The sequence below is a fragment of the Macaca thibetana genome, chromosome 1 (genome assembly GCF_024542745.1).
Source record: "Macaca thibetana thibetana isolate TM-01 chromosome 1, ASM2454274v1, whole genome shotgun sequence".
Lineage (NCBI taxonomy): Eukaryota > Metazoa > Chordata > Mammalia > Primates > Cercopithecidae > Macaca > Macaca thibetana.
In genome coordinates, this window is record NC_065578.1 from 133391646 (window position 1) to 133408999 (window position 17354).

A 17354-nucleotide genomic window follows, 5' to 3' on the forward strand; every position below is an offset into this window, starting at 1 on the left:
GCACCGACTTGCCATTGGGGTGTCAGCCCAGAGAGAGAAGGGCTCTCTGGAAGACCCCACCCCTGACGGGCTGACACAACCCTATCTGCTACCCAGAATCCACCTGACACCATACCACACTAAGTGCTACCACAGTGATTATCAGCAAGGCCAGAGGGCCCCTCCCACCAGTTTTGGGCCCATGCTACCCCAGTGAGCAACCCAACCGCAAGTCCCAGCAGCCCACTTCCATTGTGCCCTGGTCCTGTTGTGAGGAGTAGGCCATAGTCAGCCCAGGCCTGATTTATGGCAGACACGCCTTCTCCCCAGCCATGTGGACCTGACCAGAGAGCAGCCCCATCAACTCCACTAAAAGAGTGCCTTCATCTAATAGGAAGATTTCCTATCACAGAATCCAAGGAAAATGTCTGTGAAGGTTCTCTGCAGGCCTTCCCATGTCCATCCTCACTCATCACCTGTCCCCCTCGCTCACTGCAGGGGAACGGCTCTGCCATGGCACCCCGACACCTTGCACATCTCTCTCAAGCAAAGGTTTCAACCTCTGCTAAACTGGGTCTTGGCAAAATGCCTTGTGATCCACCCAGGACACGAGAGTTCAGGTGGTCTATGAGGCACGGCCTTGAAGCCATCTCCCCTGGAAGGCTGTCATGAGACCATTTCCCCTGGCCCCTGGGGTTCTGATGCAGTATGGGACTTCCTGTCCTCAGAGCACTGCATTCTCTAAGTCCTCTTTGCTGAAGCTAGAATTGGCCCCTCCGCGTCTGGGTATTCCACTGCTCCCACTGCAGCCATCCGGCCCCTTTTGTTTCAGTGTCATCTTTTCTGGTGTGGAACAAGTGCCCAGGGACCTGGAACCCTTGGCTACTCTTCCATTCATTATATGAATAATCTACTGTCTGAATCTCAAAGTGGCTCAGCGTAGCATCTTTCATAGGCCTTTCTCGGAGCTGTGTGTGCTTGACACCCACTCCATTGCTTCCTTTGTAGTTTCTCCTGCTAAATTTTTTTTAATTTATTTAAGGAATTTGATAAGAGCATCCCTCTGCATCTGCATAGGCCTTTCCAAAGCACTTTCTTATGCCTTTCATTCTCACGAGAACGTGTTGTTCCCATTTTAGTAATGAGGAAGCTCCAAGCCACAAGAGGAGGTTGTGGAAAAACTCAGTTCTCAGAGCCTGAAATCCCATTCTCTGACCTCTACTGTCCCAAGAACTCTGCTTCAGGTGGTCTGGGGTAGGTTCTGAGGCTTGACGTTTTTCAAGAGATTCTCTCAGGAAACTCTAACTTACATATCTTTAAAAAAAAGAAAAAGAAAAAAAAAAACCAGTGCACATAAATTAGTCTTGCTAATTGCGAATGTTACTAAAGCTGTAGAAATGACTGAGAGGCTGACACTGCCTCACCCACTGCTGCCATCTCCAAGACACTATAGACTTGCAGATGGTACTCCCAGGTGAGGGTGCTGAGGGAAATCCTCAGATTAACATGGGCTCGGTAGGGCCCTGCATCGTCCCAGCTCAGGTTGCTGATCTGCACGCAGGGATAAACCTGGACCCATGACACTCTAGGGACCCGAGGACCAGGTTTCCACTTGGTAAAAGGTGTCTGGGCCCCCAGCTTCTCCCGTGGTTACTGTGGCGATCTCTATGGGGACCGAACACAATATCCAGGAGATGGTCTCCACCTGCTGTCCACAGCAGCTGCAGGTGCAGAATGACAGACGATCCTAGGTCCCAGTGACCGCCAGGGGTGCTGTGGTCCCTCTGGAAGTCCCTGGTCCTGCAGACACAGAACAGAGGCTTCAGGGGCATAGCCTGACTACGCCAGAAGGTCACAACAGGCCTGAGAGGGAGTCAGGGAAGGGATTATTATCCCCACTTCATAGATGGGAAAACAGTGACAAAGAATTTAGGTGACTTGCTCGAGACCACATCCCCAGAAGGCTTTATCCAGCCACTTCTGAAACAGATGTCACATCCCCTGAGGCCTAGCCAGGATTCCTGGGAACACATCTTATCTGGAGCAGGAGAACTTGTGCTGTGCTGGCCAAGCCAGTTTAAGGGTGCTCAGGGGGCAGCCGTTGGGATCCCAGCCTATACTTAAGAGAAGAATGTAAGCACTGGGGCACCAGTCAGACTGCCCGAGTTCAAATTTGCTCTACCAGATACCAGCTGTGAGATCTTGGGCAGGTGTTAAAACTCTCTGAATCTCGGTTTTCTTACCTGTGAAACAGGAAAGGCCACCTTCTAGCATTTTGTGAGGGTTAAATGAAATAATGCAAGTAAATACTATTCACCATTACTATTCACTATAAGTGTTGTGATTTATTATAATTCACTTCAATCCACTATTAGTATTATTAAAGACACTTTACATCACTGGAATAAATTGCTGAATGCACCTTGTTTTGCATCCTCACCAAAACCAGTCAGAACTCTTGTAGAGTAATTTTGAAAACCACTCCTCAGTGGCATGACCTATCTCTGTCAGAGTATTTCTGCAGCACTGACATGCAGTCCCAGGAGGCAGAAACGCTGAAGCTGACCAAGGTCTACTACACACTTTTCTCTCTATACACAGCTGTATAGAGAGAAAAGGCAGCATGGGGTCTAAGGTCTGATTTGAAATTGGAATCTGGAAGCACTGACTACACAGCTGCTTCTTAGGCTGGGCGATGAGGCTCCTTGCCAAGCTGAACTGAGAAGTCCTGTGACAATAGCTGTGGTCACGAGGAGTGGGAGTGTGGTTGCTGTCTTGTGCGCCAAGCCAGGGGACATGCAGTGTGCTGGTGCACTCACCACAGACTCCACTGGCTGGCCCAATGTTATGTTCTTCCATGGAACTAACTATTCTGGCTCTGCCTGGAGTGGGCAGCAGGAAGCATCCCACACAGGGTGTTGCTGACACCAGATAGATATTCCTCTCCTCAAATACAGCCCAGGCCTGAAATCTAAGCTGGAGGTATTCCACCTGGAACAAGCAGCTTTGTCCTCAGCTTGCACCCTCTAGTGTGGTAACTCACTAGCCCGGTTTCCATTCTGCTTCCTTGTTACAGCCTTATCTGAGCTCCACACTTCCGGTCCAGCCATGCCTTCCCCTTAGTTTCCTTCTGCCTGTGTTTTGTTGGATTGGTTTGTTTCAAGCATTTACTTCATTCTGCCTCATACAAATAGCTGTGTTGTGTATCTTTCCCTAGAGCCCATGAGCAACCCATGGAGAGGAGAAGTTGGGAGGGAATTAATATCTGAGTAACAAGGTAAAGTAAGGCCAGCGGTTTAGCCTCATAGTTAGGTGTAGTTGGGTGCATCCGGTGAATCCTGTTTCTGGATTCAAGGGAGGAGGGGAAAGAGACAGAGAAGGATCAGATGATGCAGGGCACAAATCCCAAAAGCCAGACACTTTGCCAAGCATATTATGCACATTACTTTCCTTAACCCTCCCAACAGACTTGTAAGGTAGGTATTCTTTTATCTCCACTTTATAGATGGAAGACCGTGAGACTCAAAGGGCTTAAGGAACTTTCCCAAAGTCACCAGCTAGCAACAGCAGAGTACAGGTTAAAACCCAGGTGTGTCTGTCCCCAGAGTCAATGCTCTGTTTACTACACCATGCTGCTGGCAGCAGGCCTTCCCATGCCAAATTATTTCCTGTGTCACACTGACACCAGCTTTTCCCCAGCCACACCCGACATAGGACCTGGCACACAAGAGGCCTTAACTGATGTTTCTAGAACTGAACTGAGGAACTGTGAACATTTTTAAGGCCACATTTGTCTTACTCATTCTCTTGCCATGGGCCCAAGAGATGCCTCTGTGCTCAGTGACTACCAAGGGCCTGACTCAGATGTTGTGGAGGGAGGAAAACACCGATACACATGCTCCACAGGGGAAGAGGAAAAGCGCAGGCGTGAGAAACGTTGCAGTAATCCAGCTTCTTCATTTAAGTTCTGTCTTTGGTTAGGGACACTGTGGTTCTCTGAGACATTCCTTGTTGCTCCTACGTTTCTACAGTTGGGCTGTGCTGACTTTCAGTTTCGCAGATCACTGGAAGATGCCACGTAATCTCTCTAAGCCTCAGTCTATCATCTATAAAATGGGTGAAATGCTACCTGCCTTATCCATATCACAAGACTGTTATAGGGATCACTTTTTTTTTTTTTTTTTTTTTGAGACAGAATTTTGCTCTTGTTGCCCAGGCTGGAGTGCAATGACGCGATCTCAGCTCACCACAATCTCCGCCTCCTGGGTTCAAGCAATTCTCCTTCCTCAGCCTCCCCAGTAGTAGGGATTACAGGCATACACCACCATGTCCAGCCAATTTTGTATTTTTTAGTAGAGATGGGATTCCTCCACGTTGATCAGGCTGGTCTTGAACTCCCAACCTCAGGTGATCGCCCGCCTCGGCCTCCCGAAGTGCTGGGATTACATGTGTGAGCCACTGCGCCCGGCCAGGGATCACATTTTTAAAGCTTTAAGTTAAAGTTCTTGATGAACTATCAAGGTTTAAACACATCTAGGGGATTCATCAGTGTGTTAAAGGGGAGCCCTAAAGGCTGGGGTGAAAACAACCCTGAGGGCAGGTAACTGTAAGAAGAGAATGTGCTGGTTTTCCCCTGATGGAGAATAAAAGTGAAAGCTTGAAACTCTAGAGATTAAGAGCAGAACCTGTCCCCTCACCATGAATATCTCATGATCTGTGTTCCCCTAGCCTCCAAGCCCCAGGCCCATCCCCGTGCCATCTCTCAGATCCTTAGAAGTGAGCAGTGAGAATCCACAGGGACAGGAATTGCCACTGTGTGCCAGGCTTGAGCTCCCCCACTGAAACCACTTATGGGACATGAAAGGCCCAACTCCAGGTGAAGGGTGACTCCCAGGGGCTGGCAGGAGAGGGAGGAAAGGGAAAGAGATGCAAGAGGACCAGATACAAAACACAAATCCCAGGGCACTACACCCCCACAGGTCCTTAAAAATCTGGACATCTCTGGAAACATGACTGAAATGGCACGATGCAGACTACATGCATCTTGGAACTGACTGTGGCCGATCCTCCATCTCATGCCTCCACAATTCAGCCTTTCTGGAAATGCTCAGGCTCCTTGTGATACATTAGTCAAAGAGATGTGAGGGTCACAAGGACACCGTCTAGACCTGCATGTCCTGAGATTATAGCACATGCACACAGACTTACACACACACACACGCATGCGCACATACACATACACACACAGAGCCTGGCTCCCATACAGGCAGCACCTCAATGAAACTTGCACATTCCTAAAGTAAACCTGTGTACACAGCAAATAGACGAGGCTGGGAGGCAGTGGAGGGGTGGACTTACCTATGAAAAGACCAAGGAGGAGCAAGCACCATGGTAGAGAATGGGCCACAAAGTGCACCTGCAGAACTACTTGTCACATGGCAGCAGATGATGAACTATGCATGCGTAAATGTCAGCTTACTACCAGTTCCTGTTTTTAGTGTCACCACTTTAATCACGGGTGGTTTATGTGTCACAAGATATGAAGATGAGGGGACACAGAAGAAAGAAGGGTGAGAAACACCTGAACGAGCTACTTAAAAGCCAATGCTGGTGACATCACAGCCTTGCTTTAAACCCCTCAGGGGTCTACCACCCCCACAAGGCTAAAGTTGGGGGTCAAAATCCTTGTGGAGAAGGCCCTTCATGATTGGCTTGTGTCTTGCCAACCTACCTGGCTGCACTCTCTGTCACCAAGTCTCACAGCTTGGACTCCAGTCACCACAGACTGCTTCTAAAGCAGTCCCCTTAGGATTTCTCATTTTTGTAAATGCAGCTCTACTTCCTCAGGCCGTCTTACTGATTGGATTGCCCTAGTGTCTGCCATCTACCTCACCTACCTCACCCTAACACCCTCCTATTGCCCATCTCAAGTCATCACCACCTTGGGAAAGGCCTCCCTAAAGCCCCAGGCTAGGGTGGTGCTAGGACATCCATTCCCTCTTGCTGTTGAACGTCAGGCCTGTGGTTATGGGTCAGGACACTTGTACTACCAGCCTCCAGCCTCCCAGTTCTCAGGCCTTCCAACTCAGGCTGGGACCTACACCATCAGCTTCCCTGGTCCTCCAGCTTGCAGTCACCAGGTCATGAGACCACTCACCCTCCATAATCATGTGAGCCAATTCCTATTAAAAGAGAAAAAAGGAAATATATATGAGAAGATATATTTGTCTTCTCATCTAAGTGTAAAAAGCTTTGAGTTTGTCAAAATTCTATAGTCTTTCATATTCTTCCAATCCGTGGTAGCATATATATACTACAAGTCAATAAAACATTTAAAATAAAGTCCAAAAAAATGCAATTGTGTAAAATGCAAGGTTGTCTTAATTGCACAGTGAATGAAGGGTTGGTTGGGGGATGGTGGTGAAGCAACACAGCTGAGTTTGTGGTTGTGGCTGCCAGACCCAAATCTCAACCCAGGCTGGAGTTTGATGCCACCTGGAGGCAATGCCCAGTTGATGGGGGTGATTTTGGGCCTGTAGCTAGCTGGACTCCCAGGACAGTAGCAGGGATTTCAAAAATTTTCCAGTCAGTCACACCCATTTGCTGGGCTGGTTGACGGATACTGAGAAGGAAAACACTGGAGATGCTGGGGCCAACATCACTGGATGTTGCTCCCTGATTCCCAATGCTAGTGCCTTTGCCTCCCTGTCCTGATGAGAATATTAGTCCTCCCCATGTGAGGACAGGGCACACTTAACAAATGCGTCATACCAAAATTTATATTAATTTAGGTTTTACTATACTTAAATGATAATACTTAAATTGGATTTTGTGTATCACAAGACTGTGTCCTCCTATGGTCACAACTTCAAAGGAGGTCATTTCAGTGTTGTTACTTTCCTAAATCTCAGTTCCCTCATCTCCAAAATGGGGATAATAAGAGTATAATCCAGATAGGGTTTATCTTAGAATTAAAGGAGAAAACATATGTAAAGTTCTAAACACAAAGCCTTACTCATAGTAATTACCCAATAAATGTTAGTGATGATTTTTAGTATTACCAATCTCTCTGAACTCCCTTCTGCCTTTGTCCTTGCCTCCCACGCAGACTGTTCCTGCTCCCATGCTCTGCACCCAGACTCCTTCAATAGATTCCTCACTTGTCTTCTCATCCCCAGGCTCATCCATTCCACCCATTCTCTCTTCACTCTGCAACTCCAGGAAGCTTCCTACTCATACTGTACCCTTGTTGCCTTTAGCTTGCTAACAGGATGCTTTATCTGGCCTCTGGTAACCTCTCCTGACCGTATGTCCTGCAGTCCCCTCTAGACAGCCCATGTTCTGGTCACAGGACCAAGACTAGAGTGAAACAAGACAGGCTCCTATTGCGCAAAATTTAAAGATTTTCGAGATTCTGTCACTTTCAAGATTGTGCAACATCAGATGGTGACCAGCCTCTAAAGATGCTTTCCATGGACAGAAGCCTATTATCCTAATGGTTCCTCTTTCTCTCCCTTCTTCCTTTGATCCCAGACTTCCTGAGTTCAAGTCTTTAATAACTATAAAACTTATAGTAAGCTATTTAACCCCTCTCCACCTCTGTTTTCTCATTTATAGAATGGAGATGATAAAAGATATATCATAAAACTATTGTAAGATCAAATGAGTGAATATGTTAAAGTGTCAGAAGACGGCCTAGCACTCTGTAAGCTTTCATCGAATATTAGCTAAAACTACACACTCTGCCAGCCTCAAGTTTTCCTACCAAGTCCCCTTAATGTTACAGCCAAAGTAAACCAATGACCTGAAGCCTGAAACACAAACTACAGCATAGCCAGCTATTACACTACTGACAAGAAGAAGGAGGAGAATAAGACAGTTTCCCAAGTCAGGATATAGGGAATCATGCCGTTCTCCAACCTACCTTTTCAACTCAGTCCCCTCTACACTGTCACATACAATGTCCACCCCCACTGCAGTCTCCTTGATGCCTTTGTCCATATAAAAAGTCCTTCATTGCATGTGACAGAAAGTTAGCACAAACTGTCTTGAGCAAAATAGAAAATGTATTGGGTCACTGTATTAGTTACCTGTTGCTGTGTAACAAATTGCTCCAAACTTCACAGCTAAAAGCAATAAGCATTTTTGATGAAAAATAAAAAATTAAAAAAATTTTAAAAACCAAGCATTTATTATCTTACAGTTTCTCTGGATAAGGAATCTGGGCATGGCTTAGCTGGGTGCCTCTGGCTTAAGGTACTCACACAGCTAACATCATGGTGTCAGCCAGGGTTGCAGTAATTTCAAGGCCCTCCTGGGGAGGATCCACTTCCAGTCTCACTCATGTGATTCTTGGCTGGCCTCAGTCCTAATGGACTGCTGGCCAGAGGAATCAGCTCCTTGCTGGGTGTTGGCCAGGGGCCTCCCTCTGTTCTTTGTTTGGAACCCTCTCCCTAAAGTATTTCACAAAATAATACCTGGTAGGGAGACAGAGATAGTGGGAAAGAAAGAGAAGGAAAGAGGGCAAGAGAAAGAGAGAGAGCATATGCACACACATGCTAACCTAAGATGGAAGTGACAGCTTTTTTGTAACCTGATCTCAGAAGTGACATCCCAGCACCTCTGCCACATTCTATTCACTTGAAGCAGGTCACTAAATCCAGGCCACACTCAAGAAGAGGCGATTACACAGAGGCATGAATGCCAGGAGGTAGAGATCTTTAGCAGTCACCTTAAGGTGCCAAATTTAGAACCCAAGTCCCTTGATGTCAAAGCAAGTGATGCTCCACATCAGTCACAAATGAGGCCCTGAATAGACTTGGGACCTTCACCTGCCTGTGCAGATGGGAGGAGTCTGTGGTGTTTCGTATAAACAACCCTCCCTCTGAGACACACACACTTACACATACACACGCATGCACACACACACACACATATATACACATGCGGAAGCTGTGGTAAGTGCATCCTCCTTCAGTCTCAGATCTGAAAATAGATCATCATGGTGGCACCAAAGAGTCACACACAAGACTGGGCTCCTGGGCCTTTCTCCAGTAAGCCACAGAGGAGTCAGCTGCAAATATTCTCTTCTGTTCTATGGACCTCTCTCCTCTTCCTGCTCATGGGTAAGTCCACTTTATGGCCACCACTTCTTGCAACTGGTGTTCTTCTGAGGCGGGTTGCATTCCCTGCCTGGGAGATTCTTTCTTTTTTTTCCTTTTTTTAACGGAGTCTTGCTCTGTCGCCAGGCCGGAGTGAAGTGGTGCAATCTTGGCTCACTGCAACCTCCGCCTCCTGGGTTCAAGCGATTCTCCTACCTCAGCCTCCCGAGTAGCTGGGATTAGAGGCGTGCACCACCATGCCCAGCTAATCTTTGTATTTTTAGTAGAGGTGAGGTTTCACTGTGTTGGCCAGGGTGGTCTTGATCTCTTGACCTCGTGATCCGCCCACCTCAGCCTCCCAAAGTGCTGGGATTACAGGTGTGAGCCCAATTCTTGTTGGTAAAACCAGGAAACTCCTCGCCTTGCCAGAAATTACTCTGCATGTGTACATACTCGTGTACCATGAAGGGGGTGGCATTCTAGCCCTGGTCTCAAATAACTCTGGGCTCAAACTACATCTCTCTCGCCCTCACACTTTCCTAAGAAATGCCAAGTATGTAATGAGTTTGTTCCTTGTATAGTGTGGATAAAACTCACAGAGGGATCCAGGAAAATCCCCTGATGAGAAGCCACCTAGCAATTCCTAGGGATGGAGATAACTTCTGGAGCTTCTTTCTACATATCCTGCCTTGGTTATCACATATGCTGGCTTTATTACTGAGGCTTCACTGGGGGCCTGGAGGCGGCTGGGTGACCCTCGGCAAGGTGGTGTCTATCTGGATATCCTTTTGTCCTCAACCTTATTCCTCCCTATCAAGGCCCAACTCCTGGGAAACATCTCTCCGCTGCATGGCCCGGAACTCCACTGTCCAGCAGATAGAGCCAGTCTAGTACCCCAGAGAGGATCTCAGCCACCTGGGACTGTAGCAGCTACTGTCCTTCTGTGGTCCCACTTTGTCCAGGGCTTCAGGGATGATGGTGCAGGTAGCACTAGAGATCTGAGAGCAGTGGGAGTTGGCTGTTGGTGCCTGAGGGGAGCTCTAGAAACACTCCTAGATGCAGATATGGGTGAACAAGGAGCCTAGACCTCAGGGCTGAGGTCCAGTCTGACCTCTCTTCACTTTCAATTTTATCTTGGCTCATCAAAAAAACACAGAAAGCAGCAAAGCTGTTTATGTCTACATGCAACCTTTGGGATATTCCTTGATTGTGTTGAGCAAACCTGAAATAAGCTACATTCAAGGTCATCCAAGCCTCAAATGATCATTGCAGTGAATTTCAAACAGATCGGAGCAAAGAGACATATCCTTCAGTCTGGCTCCACTGATTAGGATGACCTCAAATCTCACTCTTTTGATCTGAAAGGAGGATGCTTTTGTATCTCCGAAGAGTCGTTTCAGGAACTTAAAAGGCAGTCGAGTGAAAAGACCCCTCTCACTTTAGTATCAGGAACATCTAAAATTAAATATTGCTCCATCATTTATTAGTGGTGTGAGCCTCTATTTCTTAAGTGTAATAGTTAGTAGAATGCATCACGCAACACTCTTACAGATTGAAGATCTATACACACACACACACACACACACACACACACCCATATATAGTGGCACATAGTTGGCAGAAGCTATGATTGTTATTATAATAATCAATTACTGTTATATGCATTCTTTGGAAACTATTAAAAAACAGGTGAGTCAAATTCAGTTATTGCAATCTTTGAACGCTCTTTTATGATTTATCCTATGGTGCAATTCAAATAAAATGGCTGGTACTGGAAAGCTGTCACTGTACTGGGAGCTGCATTGCACTGTTTTCTGCAACAAGATTTGCCCTGTGAGGCCCACATCCTGTCCCCTCCACTGACAGTCTGTGAGGCTTTGTTTATGATTTTTGTCTGACGTAAGAAAATTTGAAGTCAAAACAAGTCATATACACCCAGCCAAAACCCAGCAGCTTCTGGGCTTCCAGGATACAGATGGACAGTACTCCTGGCCTCCCTACTCCAGGGGCGTCATGGACATAGGATCTGGACTCTGTGACTGATCAACCCTGTAATCTCAGGGAAGTGGCTTAAATTCTCTAAATATCAGCTCCTCATCTGTAAAAGGGGGCTAATTACAGTATAGTTATGAGAATTAAATGAAATAAGTTACATAAAGTACCTAATGCACACATAGCAATCGTAAGCAGTGTCTTCCAGAAGAAAAGGGCTCTCTTTCAGAAAACCTCAAACCAGCCTCACATCAACTCAGCTTGAATCTGCCTAAAGAATCCACCTGACCTGACCTTCTCATGTCCAGTATCCCTAGCCCTGCATGCTCCATAGCTGCCTCTCCACAAGGTGCAAGTGCTTGACTGATGGAGGTCTAAGCAGAGAACCCCCATGACCTGCACCAAGCAGCCTCTCTCCTTCCTGTGTCTGCATATTCTGTAACTTCTGGGTGTTCAGAGCTTGCTTCAGCTTTCTTCCACCCCTCCAGGCTATACTTATGCTCCTTTTTTGTCTCTAACATTTTCTACTTATTTTCCCACCCAGAATTCCTGGTGGAGTCTGGGTCCCAAACCCATTTGATTTGGTCTAGAATTTCCAAAGTTCTCTCCAGAGCCTCAGAAGCCCTGGAATCTGGGAATCCAAGCTGGGGTCACCCAGAAGACACCCACAGGGTCCCTACAAGAAAATTAGCTGCCTTGGCCAAATACCAGCTTCCTAGATGTCTTGGTAACAATGTTTATCAGGAATATGATCTTGCCTAAGATGAGGAAATCAGGAACTGTATTGGTACCACCAGCTATTCCCACCCCCAAACCTGGCCAAGCCAAAGTCAATCTGAGATCCCATGGACAATGAAGGGAAAGATAGGGTGAGGTAGAGCTAGGAGAAGTTCCTTTAGTTCCCGACACTGCTATGAGAATTCTCAAACATTCAGAAAAGTTGGAGCATTTACACTGAACATTCATATGCCTACTACCTAGGCTCTAACACAAATGTTTTACTTTGCTTGCTTTATCATTCACCTGTTCATCTAACCATCCCTCTACACACCCATATTTTTAAAAATATGCTCCTTTTTACTTCATTGGCTCTTCACAATTTGCAGCAAACTGCTTTCATTTAATTTTTATCATATCCCTTGAAGAAAGTGGTGCAGGTATGAGCATTTAAATCCTTTAGATAAGTAAACTGATTCACTGAAAAATTCAGAAATGTACCCAAAGTCACAAGGCTAATTCCCCTACTGGAACAGAAACCCAGAAGATCTGTTTCACAGATTGTTGTGGCTACTTTTAAGGGAGACAGTGTTTGGAGAATGGAGGAATTAATGACTTTGCTAGGCAATGGACCTAGAAGAAGGCGGACAACAATCTCATTTCATTTCTCAGCATCTGACATTTATGCCCAATGTATATTCACAGAGTGAAAGAAAGAAGGCTAGCTCAAGGAGTCTAGCTGCTCCTGCAAGTCCCTTTTCTATCTCTGCAGGACTAAGAGCCTCTGGAAAGGACTCAGCCCCAACAATGGTGTCAGGGATCCTAGGGGGTTCTGTGACTCTCCCCCTAAACATCTCAGTAGACACAGCTATTGAGCATGTCATCTGGATTGGTCCCAAAAAGGCTCTTGCTTTTGCACGTCCCAAAGAAAATGTAACCTTTATGGCCAAAAGCTACTGGGGCCAACTAAACATCGCCAGGGGGAGTTACTCCCTGTCCATCAGCAATCTGACTCTGAATGATGCAGGATCCTACAAAGCCCAGATAAACCAAAGGAATTTTGAAGTCACCACTGAGGAGGAATTCACCCTGTTCATCTATTGTGAGTTCCAGAGAGCTTCTGTGTTTTGATCTTTTCTTTTTTTTTATTTGTGCAAATTTATGGGGTATGCGTGAAATTTTGTTATATGTATATAGTGCATACTGATCAAGTCAGAGTTTTCAGTGTGTCTACTGCCTGAGTACAATACATTCTTGTTAAGTATAATCACCCTACTCTGCTATCAAAAATTGAATTGATTCTTTCTATCTTACTGTATGTTTGTACCCTTTAACCCACTTCTCTTCATCATCCCCCCACCACCCACTCCCTACACTCACCCTTCTCAGTCTCTGCTATCTATCTTTCCACCATCTACCTCCACATGATCAAAATTTTTAGTACCCACATATAAGTGGGAACATGGCGATATGTGTCTTTTTGTGCCTGGCTTATTTCGCTTAAGATAATGACCTCCAGTTTCAGCCACATTGCTGCAAAAGACATGATTCATTCTTTTTTACGGATTTTTAAATTGTTTAAATATATTTAGAGGGTACAAGTGTAGATGTATTGCATGCATATATTGCATGCTGAGGAAGTCTGGGCTTTTAGTGCACCCATCACCCAAAGAGTGACCTTTGTACTCAATAGATAATTTTTCAATCCTCACTGCTCTCCCACCCTCCCACCTTTTGTAGTCTCCACTATCCATTAGTCCTACTCTGTATGTCCATGTGTCCTACTCTGTATGTCCATGTGTACCCACTGCTTCCACTTACAGGCGAGAACATGTGGTATTTCACTTTCTGTTTCTGAGTTATTTTAGCTGGATAATGGCCTCCAGTTTCATCCAGGGTGCTGTAAAAGACATGACTTCATTCTTTTATGGCTGATTAGCATTCCATGATGTGTATAAATATATGTATGTATGTGTATACTGCATTTTCTTTATCCATTCTTCCATAAGGGACACAGATTAATTCTATATCTTTGCTATTGAGAATAGTGCTGCAATAAACATACAAATGCCGGTATTCCTTGCATATATCAATTTCTTTTCTTTGCCTTTGGGTAGATATCCAGTAGTAGTATTACTGGATCAAGTGCTAATTAAATGTTTAGTTTTTTGAGAAATCTTCATATTGTTTTTCATAGTGGCTGTACTAGTTTCCATCCCCACCAAGAGTGTCTAAGAGTTCCCCTTTTCTCCACATCCTGCCAACATGTGGTTAGTGTTTAAATAATAGCCATTCTGACTGGAGTGAGATAATATCTCATTGTGATTTTGATTTGTATTTCTCTGATAATTGGTGATATTGAGCATTTTTTAATACATCTGTTGGTCATGTGTATGTCTTCTTTTGAGAAATATCTATTTATATCCTTTGCCCACTTTTTAATGGAATTATTTGTTTTTTCTTGTTGAGTTATTTGAGTTCCTTGTATATTCTGGATATTAGTTCCCTGTCAGATGAATAGTTTACAAATATTTCTGCCATTCAACAGGTTGTCTCTTCACTCTGTTGATTATTTCTTTTGCTGTGCAAAAGCTTTTTAGTTTAAATCCCGTTTGTCTATTTTTGTTTTTGTTGCCTGTGCTTTTGAGGTCTTAGTCATAAATTATTTGTCCAGACCAATGTCCAGGAGAGTTTTCCCTAGGTTTTCTTCTAGTATTTTTATAGCTTCAGGTCTTACATTTAAGTCTTTAACTGATTTTGAGGAGTTTTTTTTTTTATATGATGAGAAATAGGGGTTCAACTTCATTCTTCTGCATGTGACTATTCAATTTTTCCAGCACCATTTATTGAAAAGGTGTCCTTCCACGTCATCGAGGGTGACCACTGCACGCTCCTGGAGGGCAGCGGCCTGGAGTCCATCATCAGCACCCTGGCTGAGCCACACACGTGTGAGCGTGCGGGAGGGCTAGGCCTGCGCCCCCAACTGCCACTGGAGACCGCTCCGCCATCCCTACCTCACCGCGGCGCAGCGGGGACTGGAAGAGTCCTGCCGATGGAACCCTCCCCTGCCCAGGGCCGCTGCCCCCCAAGGCTGCTAGACGTAGGCGTTAGGCGTATTCCACCCACCCGCTGCCTCCCATGGCACCTCGGGGACACCAGAGCCCAGCTTGGAGACTTCTGGTCTGTGAAGAGCTGGCGACGCCCGCAGGAACCGGGCTGGGCCTTGTGTGCTGTGGGGTTTGCGCTTGGTCTTTCTCCGCTTGTATTTGCATATTTATTGCATTGCTGGTAGAGACCCCCAGGCCTGTCCACCCTGCAAAGACTCCTCGGGCAGCATGCGGGTCCCGCACACTGCACCCATTTCTCCAATGTCCCCTGCAGGCGCGGGTGGCCACCCAGGCCTGCTGGCTGCGGCCCTCTCTCAGCCAGGCCAGGCTCAGCCCACTGTGTGGGAGGTCACCAGCCAGTCCCGAGGAGCCGGGACCCCCGGGATGCAGGCCCACAGTGCTGGGCTGCATCCATGATGCGGAGCTGGCCTCCAGCCCTGCGGACAGCCCAGGGCACCAACTCAGTGTTTGTCAGTGTTTCTTTTTCCAAGAAATGATTCAAATTGCTGCTCGGATTTTTAAATTTACTGTAGCTGTCAGTGTACACGTCTGGATCCCGTTTCATTTTTACACCAATTTGGTAAAAATGCTGCTCTTCTCAGCCTCCCCACAATTAAACTGCACGTGGTCTCTTAAAAAAAAAAAAAAAAAAAAAAGTGTCTTTTCTCCCCAAAGTAAGTTTTTGTTGGATTTGTCAAAGATCACTTGGCTGTAAATCTGTGGCTTTATTTCTGTGTTCTCTATTCTGTTCCATTGGTCTATGTGTCTATTTTTATAATACCATGCTGTTTTGGTTACTATAGCCTTATGCTATATATTGAAGTCAAGTAATGTGATGCCTCTAGCTTTGTTCTTTTTGCTTAGCATTGCTTTGACTCTTCAGGCTCTTTTGTGGTTCCGTATATATTTTAGGATTTTTTTTTTTTCTGGCCAGGTGCAGTGGTTCATACCTGTAATCCCAACACTTTGGGAGGCTGAGGCAGGCAGATCTCTTGAGGTTAGAAGTTCGACACCAGCCTGACTAGCATGGTGAAACCCCGTCTCTACTAAAAATACAAAAATTAGCCAGGGGTGGTGATAGGCACCTGTAATCCCAGCTACTTGCGAGTCTGAGGCAGGAGAATCACTTTAATCTGGGAAGCAGAGATTGCAGTGAGCCAAGATCATGCCACTGAATGCCAGCCTGAGTGACAGAGTGAAAACCGTGTCTAAAAAAAATTTTTTTTTAGAAAGAAGGATTGTTTTTTGTAATCTGAGAAGAATAAGGTTGGTATTTTGATACAGATTGCATTGAATCTGTAGATTCTTTGGGCAATATGGTCATTTTAACAATATGGATTCTTCTGATCCATGAGCATGGGATATTTCTCCATTTGTTTGTGTCATCTATGATTTTTTCATCAGTGTTTTGTAGTTTGCCTTGTAGAGATCTTTCACCTCCTTGGTTATATTTATTCCTAGGGTTTTTAATAGCTATTGTAAATGGGATTGACTTCTTTCTTTCTTTCTTGATTAAATCATTATTTGTGTATAGAAATGCTACTAGTTTTTGTACATTGATTTCTGTCCTGCAACTTTACTGAATTCATTTATCAAATCTAAGAGTTTTTTGGTGGAGTCTTTAGGTTTCTCTAGATATAAGATCATATCATCAGGCTGAGCATGGTGGCTTACACCTGTAATCCTAGCATTTTGGGAGACCAAGGCAGGTGGATTGCTTGAGCTCGGAAGTTCAAGACCAGCCTGGACAACATGGAAAAAACCCATCTCTACAAAAAAATACAAAAATTAGCTGGGCATGGTGGCATGTGCCTGTAGTACCAGCTACTCTGGAGGCTGAGGTGGGAGGATTGCTTGAATCCCGGGAGGTTGAGGCTGCAGTGAGTCATGACTATACCACTGCACTACAGCCTGGGTGACAAAATGACACCCTGTCAAAAAAAAAAAAATTATACCATCAGCAAAGAGGAACAATTTGTCTTTCTCTTTTCCACTTTGAATGTTTTTTATTTATTTTGCCTGGTTTCTCTGACTAGAACTTTCAGTACTATGTTGAATAAAAGTAGTGAATGGGGTATCCTTATCTTGTTCCAGTTCTTAGAAGAAAGGCTTTCAGCTTTTCCCCATTTGGTACAATATTAATTGTGGAATTGTCATATATGGGCTTTATTATTTTCAGATATATTGCTTCTATGCCTGGTGTGTTGAGAAATTTTTTCGTGAAGGGATTTGGACTGTATCAAGTGCTCTTTCTATGACCATTGAGATGATCATATGGTTTTTGTCCTTCAGTCTATTGATGAGATGTATCACATTTATTGATTTACATATGTTAAACCATCCTTGCATCCCTGGGATAAATCCCACTTGATCATGTATTATCTTTTTGATGTGCTGTTGGATTCTGTTAGCTAGTATTTTGTTGATGATTGTTTCTTCTATGTTCATCGGGGATGTT

At 45.2% G+C, this 17354-nt stretch overlaps 1 protein-coding gene and 1 long non-coding RNA gene across 2 annotated transcripts in view; one reads left to right on the top strand and one right to left on the bottom strand.

The window, feature by feature from the left end:
- The window catches only part of LOC126936984 (uncharacterized), a 49716-nt gene extending 44321 nt beyond the window's left edge, over nucleotides 1–5395 (bottom strand). The window contains exon 1 of the long non-coding RNA XR_007719619.1: nucleotides 5338–5395. This is a non-coding gene — a long non-coding RNA (uncharacterized LOC126936984). The remainder of the gene's footprint in view (nucleotides 1–5337) is intronic.
- A 3508-nt stretch (nucleotides 5396–8903) lies between these two features.
- Nucleotides 8904–17354, top strand: part of LY9 (lymphocyte antigen 9) — a 29439-nt gene continuing 20988 nt past the window's right edge. The window contains 2 exon segments of the mRNA XM_050789526.1: nucleotides 8904–9104; nucleotides 12562–12891. Coding sequence (XP_050645483.1) covers nucleotides 8981–9104; nucleotides 12562–12891 — 454 coding nt within the window. The 5' untranslated portion in view covers nucleotides 8904–8980.